The following is a 10512-nucleotide window of genomic DNA, read 5'->3' as shown; positions in this document are numbered from 1 at the left end:
CCTGATTAGTATTTTTGATTGGTATGTAGTCCTCATCTTCTTTCTCTTCAGAGCAGTGACGGGTTTTCTTCTTGTGTTTTTTACTTGTGTGTGAGTGACCTGATTTTGAGTCTTCAGCCTGCTCATCTAATATAAGATCATATTTTGCACTGCAGCAGTTAGTTAAGGATAAATGTGATAAATAATACTGGTAAGACATCAAAACTTAAAATCTGGTAAACAAAAGAGGTCATAAGGCTAAAAGTAACTTTAAAGCAAACAGCATCTCAAAAGAGTAGAGCACATTTCTAAAGCAACACTAAAATTTTCTTTCATTATATAGTTAGGAGAAATGGAAAGAATCCTAATCCTAAACAATCTTAAAATAACGACTAGTACACACAAAAAAAAAAAAAAACAGGAAGAAAAAATAAATGTATTTGTCAATAATTAAAAAAATTTAAATTTAGAAAATAAGGGACATCTTCAACTTGAAAAAATTATTATAAATTCCAATGCCCAGAAAAGCTATACAAGATAACAGGTATATTCGTATGTCTCTTCTTTTAGTTCAATCCTACAAGAGGAAATTCAGCAATGCATATCAAGTTATCATGTTTAAATTCTTTTCTTTTTTTTATTTTTTTGAGACAGAGTCTTGCCCCGTCACCCAGCCTGGAGTGCAATAGCACGATTTCGGCTTACTGCAACCTCTGCCTCCCAGGTTCAAGCAATTCTCCTGCCTTAGCCTCCCGAGTAGCTGGGACTACAGGCACGCGCCACCACGCCCAGCTAATTTTTTGTATCTTTAGTAGAAATGGGGCTTCCCATGTTTGCCAGGCTGGTCTCGAACACCTGACCTCGTGATCTGCCTGCCTCAGCCTCTCAAAGTGCTGGGATTACAGGTGTGAGCCACCACACCTGCCCATCATGTTTAAATTCTAAAAAGAATTTATGAATAAAGTTAAATGAACAAAAATATACATAATAGCCAGGCGTGGTGGCTCACGCCTGCAATCCCAGCACTTTGGGAAGCCAAGGCGGGCAACTCACTCGAGGCCAGGAGTTTGAGACCAGCACGGCTGACATGGCGAAACCCCATCTCTAATAAAAATACAAAAATTAGCCGGGCACGGTGGCGCAACCTATAACCCCAGCTACCCGGGAGGCTAAGGCAGGAAAACCGTTTGAACTCAGGAGGCAGAGACTTTCATGAGCCAACGTTGTACTACTGCACTCCAGCCTGGGTGACAGAGTGGAACTCAGTCCCAAAATATATATGCATAAAAGGACTACTTTTAGTAGCAAAGTGGGAACAACAAAATATCTAGTAATAAAGACATACTTAAATGCATTATAGTACTTCAATAAGATATATTATAAAGGAAGTTATCAACAATGATAAATGCTACAGAAAAAAGCCCTAGAAAGGTGTTTATGAAAATTAACATAAAAAGATTCAAACAAAAACTACATATACCATACAACGATTATAACTTTACATAAGACAAAGGCTTGAAAGAAACAAGGAGAAATAAAAAGAATCATGTGTCTAAGTGATGAAGCTATGAGTGAATCTTTTTAAATTTCATATAAATGTGTCAAAATTTTTTAATGTTTTAATTCAGAGATAAGTATTTTCTTAAATATACTATAATAGAATAAGAGAAAATATAAAATATTTACAATTTCTGCTGAAAATAATCTCAACCTCAAATGTGGTTTCTGAGGAAGGCTGACATGGGCTGGAATAGTGGTTTTCCTAAGAAAGCTTATGAGGAAGCCCAACAGGCAGAGCTATGCTAGCTACATGTGGAACCACAGTAAACGCAGACACACTTCCCTCAGGACTAGAGGCTCCTGTCTGCTTCACAACGCCACAGCTCAACACTTTCCACAGGAATGTCTCACTTCTACATAAGATCAAATGAAAGACACTGTCCCTCCTAGCTTTCCATGAGATGGCTAAAGAGGGTTAGTCGGCTTGTACCATTTGATTAAGACTCCATTATCTCCAACTTCCCTCTTTTTACTATGCTACGCTGTTTCCAGGGCATCTTCTGGATCTTGCCTTTTCCAGATACACATTCCATAGCTCCTGCCTATGATTTCATTCTAATGTGTGCTCTGCACATGCTGCTCTCTCTGTCCAAATTCTTTAGAGCAGTGTTTTTCTTTTTTTTTTTTTCTGAGACTCAGTCTTGCTCTGTTGCCCAGGCTGGAGTGCAGTGGCCCGATCTTGGCTTCTGCAACCTCCCCATCCAGGGTTCAAGCAATTCTCCTGCTCAGCCTCCCAAGTAGCTGTGATTACAGGTGTGCACCACCACACCCAGCTAATTTTTGTATTTTTAGTCGAGACAGGGTTTCGCCATGTTGGGCAGGCTGGTCTTAAACTCCTGACCTCAAGTGATCCACCCGCCTCAGTCTCCCAAAGTGCTGGGATTATAGGCATGAGCCACTGCACCCAGCCTATTTCTTAAATGATGGATCATACGAAAGAACACAGCACTCCACCTCAGCCCTCCTATCTCCCATATTAGCGTCGCAGCTTTGTCACTTTTTTCAGTGTTGAGGGTATTCTCTAACCTCTCAACCTTTATTATGAGTCCCATATCCCTTTGCAATATTTATTTGCAATAATTTAGACATATTTAGAATGGTAATTATTTAGTGTTTGTTCTTTTCCCCACTCCAACAATAAAATGTAAGCACTGTGTGGGCAGGAACTGAATATCTTTCACTGCTAAACTGGGTATGTGACAGATGCTAAGTATCTGTTGATTACTTGTCATATCCTCAAGACACTTGTTATATATTCTGCTTTCCCACTTACCCACTATCTTGTACTTACCACTAAAATCAACACTTTTAGAAGACATCAAATCCCTCTCCCTTTGAATAAACCACAAATCTGTGAGCTCACTGCCCTCTTTTCTCCAATTTCTTCCCTGAGGTCTAGTTGGGCCAAGTTATTTCCTTCTCCTACTTCTATTTTTGACTCTTCTTCTTAATAACCTATATTTTTCAGTAATTTCTCTCTCTTAAGGCCCATAAAGTAGATGACACCATGCCTTCTTAATTGTCTTACGACAACTTATTTCCACATCAGACTACCCCCTAATGGCATTTCTCTCTTGCACCAACTTCAAAAGGCTAGAAGCTACACGATTCCATATAGGTATATGTGTGGTTATTTCAATTAACTAAAATTAAAGAAAACTTAAAATTCCCCTTCTTCCAGCTACAGTTATTAGTAATAAGCCTAAATTTAATTTCAAAGATTTGGCAAATAAATATCAAACATATTCCATTCATACCTTTTACGATTTTGAGCTTTCAATCATATGCCCTTGAATGTTGATTTTTTTCTGACCAAATCTCAGCTTCTTGTTTGGTCTGTCTGCATGTGAAAGCCTCTCCTCATGCTGATTTTATCATCTTTCTTCAAACTTGATACAACTCTAACACCTCACCATGCTTTATGCATTGCAGACAGTCAACACATCTTAAAACATGAATATAGACCAGGTCAACCTGATATTCATCTTTCTTGACGAGTACTTGGAAAAGAAATGTCTACATGTGTGGAAAAAAAATCCCTGAAATACCAATAGAAACTAGGAAACAAAGACCCCATTTACCAGAAAGAATCACAAAAGAAATAACTCTTGCAATGTGTGGAGTGATATATTTATAATGGCAAAAATTAGTGAATAAATTTAAATGTCATAATATAAACTGTATGTTTCAATACTTTTTACATATCTCAACCTAAAACTTGGAAGAACCTGAAGTAAATGGTCAAGTCAAAGGATCTTTTTAATCCTATAAAAGTGAACTCTTACACTCAGTAGAAGCCCAATAAATATTTGTTGTTGAAATTACAACATACTATACCGAAAGAAGTAACTTAACTTTGTAACAGAGAACAACAGGATTTTGTTATCTAAATAAGGAAGTTAAACATAAGAATGGCTAGCACAAAAGATTCGGCTTACCAATAATACATTTTTGATTATGAGGAATAGAAAACACTACAATTACATATAGAAAATACAAAGCTAGTGTTACAGCTCTTTCAGAATCTGTCTAGGAGGCTTTCCAGTTTTTGCAGGAAAGTCTCCCCAAAACGAAAATACAAATCTTACCTGAACATCTTCTGAGAATATGGTAAGTAGGAAAGTACTTAACCTAGAGTAAGAAGGTATTAATAAAAGAATTAGGCTACAGATTTCTTTCAACCTTAACTTACTCCATACACTAGAGTATAGTGAAAAAACAAAGTACATGTAAGATCTTGAAAAGAGATAATGATAAACTAAGTTACTTCCTCACAAACAATCTGGATTCAGGAACTTTGTCTTCTATAGCTTTTGTGACTGTTCATAACACACCACACAGTACTCTACACATAGCAGATGGTCAATACATATTAACTAAGTGATTCTTGGTAAGGATACTCCTGTTTGGGCTTTACTTTATCTTTCAGAACCAAATTAGATGGTTTATCCTGTTCTTTTTCATACTCCTTGAAATCACTCTTGGTGTATTTCCCACCTATTTATTAAGAAAAGAAAAAGAGTTTAGTAAAAAAAACCATCTAGTTAATCAAGAACAATAATTATTTTATAAAAGGTATAAGAGCTATTTTATAAATGGCATATACCGAGAGACAGAGAAAGGGAACAAAAGCTTGTTCCCTTCACCATTACTAATTTAACTGAATCAGATATCCATTTTGCTAGGTAGCCACATGCTGCCACCTAACGATATATGTGAACATTACAACATCAAACTTTCAAATAAATTACACACAAATGCAGTGTTCAAGCAGAGCCATTGAGCCCATGAGAACAGTAAGTCCAATGGAAAACTGAGGATTTGGGATCTGAGTTTAAGATCTGAAAGACTTAAGTTTGGGAGAAGTGAGACTTTAAGAGACCTTTTAAAGATCTAACAAGATAGTGTGCACCTGTAATCCCAGCTACTTGGGAGGCTGAGGCAGGAGAATCGCGTGAACCTGGGAGGCGGAGGTTGCAGTGAGCCACGATTGTGCCACTACACTCCAGGCTGAGCGACAGTGAGAAACTTTGTTTCAAAACTATCTATATCTATATCTATATCTACCTAACAAGAGATACTCTATTGCCAAATGACAACAGAGCATCAGGCAAACAGAAGAGGGCAGGATGTGCAGAAGATCACCAAACCGCTGTAAGAGGAGAAAGTGGGTAATAGCACCAAAGACAAACTGTCTCTACTTTGAAATTCTAACTTAGGGGCAACTTTATTCCTCCCAAGTGCCAAAAATCCCTTCAGGAAAATAGGACCTACTGCTACATCCTAACTAGCTTGGTAGCACTAGAAAGGAAGAGCATTCAATGCAGCCTCTCTACTCTCAAGCCTAGTCTCCTACTAGATGAGAATTCAATTCTCAAGTCTCCTACCAGATGAGAATTCAATTCGTATCCACATCCCAGACCTGTTGACTGCCCTGCCTTTCCTATCCCTCAACTATACCACCAGGAAATGCTTTTGTAGAAAGGCTTCCTACAGAAGGGTCCTAGATTAAATGTACAAGTAAAACAAATGAGTTATAAAGAGAGGTTTTGACTGGGAATCCTATATATACCTTGATTGTCAGGATTTTAAAGGGGGACCTACGGGGTAAGCAAAAAAGACAAGATCAATCTATTTGGCAATTCCAGAGACTCCAAAAACAAAAATGGCCAGCAATGTTTCCCATAAATGTGAAACAGACTACTGCAAGAGTTAAAATAACTGGTAACGGTAACAAACAGCCATCATTTATCATCGTAAAATTATTTGCCATCTGCCTGCCATTAAAATAAGTCTCACTATGGATGAGGCAGTTACCATATAACAGAAAGGGCAGCACATTAATGTAAGAGGTTCTTGACTGTAGTGGGAGGTCCTAGGTAAAACACCACTTCTCTGCAATTCATTATCTTTATTTACATTGTCTTCATTTATAAACTGAAAATAATATCAACATTTCACAGAGTTACTGGAATCATCAGACTATAAAGGAAAGTACTTAGTGCTGTGAATGACACATTACACACAGTAAAGTTATAAATCTGAATCAACTGCATATATAATTATCTCAAAATTAACTGAAAATAAACTGTATGTTTATGATGGCATATACAAAATCAAAGCCTCTCCCTCCTATATGACATTTTATCTTAGGAAAAAACATGAAGAAATTTATTTAAAAGTAATAAGAAAGTAGTATTATTTATTCAATGGGTGGATAGGCTGAGAAGAAGACAGGATTGAGAGGATAAAAAAACAAAGCAAATTTAGGGTCTGCCTAAATCTTCCGTGTATGTACTCTAAGTAAATCATGTCTCAAGATTATGCCTCAAATTCCATATCTATAATGAAGAATTATAATACTTATTTCATATACTTCCCAAATGATACAATTAAACTAGCTCTTTGCAAGCAAAGCTCTACATAAGAGCCACTTGGCATTACTACTGGCCAGAGCTACACTGCATCAGGCCAGCAGCTCACCAAGACTTCCGAATACACTTATTGGAATCTTTTGTTCACAAAGTTGTAATTATCCTATGTGAAAAAAATCTGAGTACTTCAATTTAGTTTTCACAAATCACTCAAACAGCACTGTCAAAAACTAGCCATCTGTTCTAGAATGAGGTAAGGTTTCATGGAAGAAACTAATAGTACATGGAACTCCAATCCAAGTCACCCTCTTCCGTATCACAGAGATCACGGCTTCCACTGAGCATTCCTTGCCTACTTTAGTCACATTAATAATTTCTTCCTTCTCTTAATTCCCATAAGGTAACAGAATCTACCAAACAATTCAGCAATTCACAACTAGTGTTTTTCTTTCTTACTAAAAACAGACAAAAAAAAAAAGTTCATTAAAGTCATGGGAAATGAGTGTTATAGAAAAAGAAAGTAATCCTAAAATTCCCAGTAAAATTCAGCATTACATGAGTAACTACCAAAGTGAAACCTTTTAAAAACACTGCATCAAAAACCAAAAACTCGTATTATTTCAACATACGAGAGACCCAACTTTAAGACTGACATGCTACCAGGAATGTATTTGACATATATGTATATGTGGGAAATGTAATATGTACAAGGGTGGAACATACTGCTATGGATATGAAAGAGTAAAAATTCAGAAAACCCATTAACAGGGCTGGTTCATTTTATATACTGATATGAACTGATCTTTTAGATAAACTGTTAATTGAAAAGTGCAAGGTACAAAAACAGTACGTATAGACTGCATCCTTTGTATTTTCCTTTGTAAAAAGGAGGAAATCATATATATATATATGCACACACATATACATATATGTGCATATATATATGCACACACACATACATATATATGCACACACACACATCATATATATATGTATGCACACACACACATACACATACATATGTGCACATATGTATTCAAAGAATGTATTCAAAGTTAGTACCAACAGATAATAATGGTTACCTGGAAGAGAAATTAGATAGATGAGAAGCAGGAATGAATGAGACTTTTATCTACCTTTCCACGGATCTTTTCTATTTTGTATTATACAACAATTAAAACAAACTTAAAAAAATTTAAGTTGTGCACCTAGAAGACTCAAAACACCATAAAGTCAAAATAATTACTTTGGAAACATATCATGTCTGCAGTGGATAATTATTAGTAATTTATAATACAGTCAAACATAGAAAATATAATTTTTCATGTTTAAAATACACACACAGGTGCACACATGCATATGCACACACGCACACACATACACACACTACCTCAGATTCTAGACAACAGGTTTGTAAAAGTATAAATGGTAGGAGTTATATCAATTAATATTTCTCCTAATTAATAGCACTCAATAAAAGGCTCATACAAGCAAGAAAAGCAGAACAAAAACAAGGCCAGGTGTGGTGGCTCACGCTTGTTAATTCCAGCACTTTGGGAGGCTGAGGCAGGCTGATTACCTGAGGTCAGGAGTTCAAGACCAGCCTGGCCAAAGTGGTAAAACACCATCTCTACTAAAAATACAAAAACTAGCTGGGCGTGGTGGCACATGTCTGTAATCCCAGCTACTTGGGAGGCTGAGGCATGAGAATGGCTTGAACCTGGGAGACAGAGGTTGCAGTGAGCCAAGATCGTGCCACTGCACTCCAGCCTGGGCAACAGAGCGAGACTCCAGATCAAAAAAAAATAAAAGGTAGAACAAAAACAAAAGAAGATAAACCATCATACCTTTTCCTTTCCATTTAACCTTTGCAACAGACTGGCTAAAATCCACATGTATTCTTCTGTCATCTATAAGTACATTGTCCATTTTGAAGAATGCTTTCTCACAATCTTCTTCCTGATAATAATTATAAAAACTCAAGCATAAATCTTTATGGAAAAATTTCTGTAGCTAGAATACTGAAAATACAAAAAGCTTGTTGTTACAAAAATTAATGTTTGAATATTTATTACACACCCGATGCTGTTAAATCCTTTCTGTCTATTCTCTCAAATCACTCTGGTAACAACCCCATGAGGTACTATCCATTTTCTTAATGAGAAAACAGAAGTTTAGAGAAGTATAGAAGTTGTTGGCAAGAGTCAGAGCCAGGATTTTAAAGAGGCAGTCCAACTGCAGTCAACAGATAAATATACACTTACTGACTGTATTATACAAGTTCACAATTCTTTTTACTCAAAATTCAACAACATCCTGAAAAATTAAAGTTGTTTTCATAAGTTTGGTGTTAAAATTAATTTGGCAGTAACACCAGACCTAATGGTAGGTTATGACCTTTTTTAATCCACTTAGTAATAATATTCATTTGTTTCACTGCAGAAATACTTTTGTGATGGATTATGGAATGCTGACCCAGAAAGGTATTACATAATCACAGATGTAATGTATATGTGTGTGTATGCATATACCTTTCTGAATTCTGAAAAATTCTAAATTAGGAAGCCTAGTTATTCTCAAGGGTTTTAGATAATGAACTGTGAGCCTGCAATACCAAGGTCTGTGCTATGCAAGAATCCTTCCTGTCAGTAACTTCACAATTCTAAATCCCTGTTTCTGACACTGACAGTGACATACTTCTACTCAGTACTGATCAATTTTCTTTTACATTCCTGGAAATTTATTCTTACTAGAGATAACCCAAAGAGAAGCAGATAAAACAGTTATAATCATATTTATTACATGTGTCAATAACTAAATTATAAACTCCATGAAGATACACACAAAGCTTGATTCGTCTTTGTAACTACATCATTTAGAACATCATATGGCATGGTATCTAAAACGTAGGCAATCAGTGTACACTTCATGAATCTGACTGATTATTTTCAGGCAGGTATAATTCTATCACCATGCCATTTCCCCAAAGAGAAAGCTCTGAGATCACTTTTTCAGGAGGATAGTATTTACAAATACTCAATTTACTAACACCTAAATAATAGTTAAGAAATCTCTTCAAAATTGAAAAACTGATTCAAAAATATACATATAAATTCAAAAGTCAAAAACAGCTATGACAATCTTCAAAAATAACAAAGTTGGAAGACTCACATTGTAAGTTATCAAGACATTATAAACCTATAGTGATTAACACAATGTAACAGTGGTATATGAATAGACAAATAGATCAGTGCAACAGTAGAGCATCTAGAAACAGACTACATATATGGATACCTGATTTATAACAAAAGTGGTACTACAGAGCTGTGGGGCAGGACAACTTTTTTTATTATTTTATTTTTTTCATCAGTAGAGACCTCAGAGAAAAAGGACAATCTTTTATTTATTTATTATTTTTTTGAGACGGAGTTTTGCTCTGTCACCAGGTTGGAGTGCAGTGGCATGATCTTGGCTCACTGCAACCTCCACCTCCCGGGTTCAAGCGATTCTCCTGCCTCCGTCTCCTGAGTAGCTGGGACTACACACGTGTGCCACCACGCCCAGCTAATTTCTGTATTTTTAGTAGAGACGGGGTTTCACCATGTTGGCCAGGATGGTCTCATCTCTTGACCTCGTGATCTGCCCGCTTCGGCCTCCCGAAGTGCTGGGATTACAGGCGTGAGCCACCACGCCCAGCCAGGACAACCTTTTAAATAAATGGTGCCATCACTTGGCAATCTAATGTAAGAAAAATGAAACAATGTAATACACATACACCAAAAGCAAGTTACAGAATTGAATGGGAAACAATTTCACAACAAAGTTTCTAAAAATAATACAGGAGAATATCCTCATGTCTTTGAAGTAGGCAAAGATTTTTTAAATAGGCCATTAAAAAGGAAGAAAAATATTGACAAACTGAATCATTAAAATTAGAAATCTGTTTATCAAAAGACACCATTAAGAAAGAAAAAAGGCATGCCTGTGGTCCCAGTTACTCAGGAGCTAAAACTGGAGGATCACTTGAGCCCACGAGCTCAAGTAAGTCCAGCCTTGGCAACACAGAGTGATCCTGTCTCTTTAAAAAAAAAAAAAAAAA

At 36.3% G+C, this 10512-nt stretch overlaps 1 protein-coding gene across 1 annotated transcript in view; it reads right to left on the bottom strand.

Annotated features, from left to right (window-relative positions):
* Positions 1-4411: 4411 nt before the first annotated feature.
* Positions 4412-10512, bottom strand: part of PPIL4 (peptidylprolyl isomerase (cyclophilin)-like 4) — a 29525-nt gene continuing 23424 nt past the window's right edge. The window contains 2 exon segments of the mRNA XM_011947382.1: positions 4412-4536; positions 8261-8372. Coding sequence (XP_011802772.1) covers positions 4412-4536; positions 8261-8372 — 237 coding nt within the window.

This window comes from Colobus angolensis, unplaced genomic scaffold (assembly GCF_000951035.1).
Source record: "Colobus angolensis palliatus isolate OR3802 unplaced genomic scaffold, Cang.pa_1.0 Scaffold263, whole genome shotgun sequence".
In the NCBI taxonomy this organism is placed as follows: domain Eukaryota; kingdom Metazoa; phylum Chordata; class Mammalia; order Primates; family Cercopithecidae; genus Colobus; species Colobus angolensis.
The sequence above is the reverse complement of the archived record's forward strand: the minus strand, read 5'-3'. Positions and strand labels throughout refer to the sequence as shown.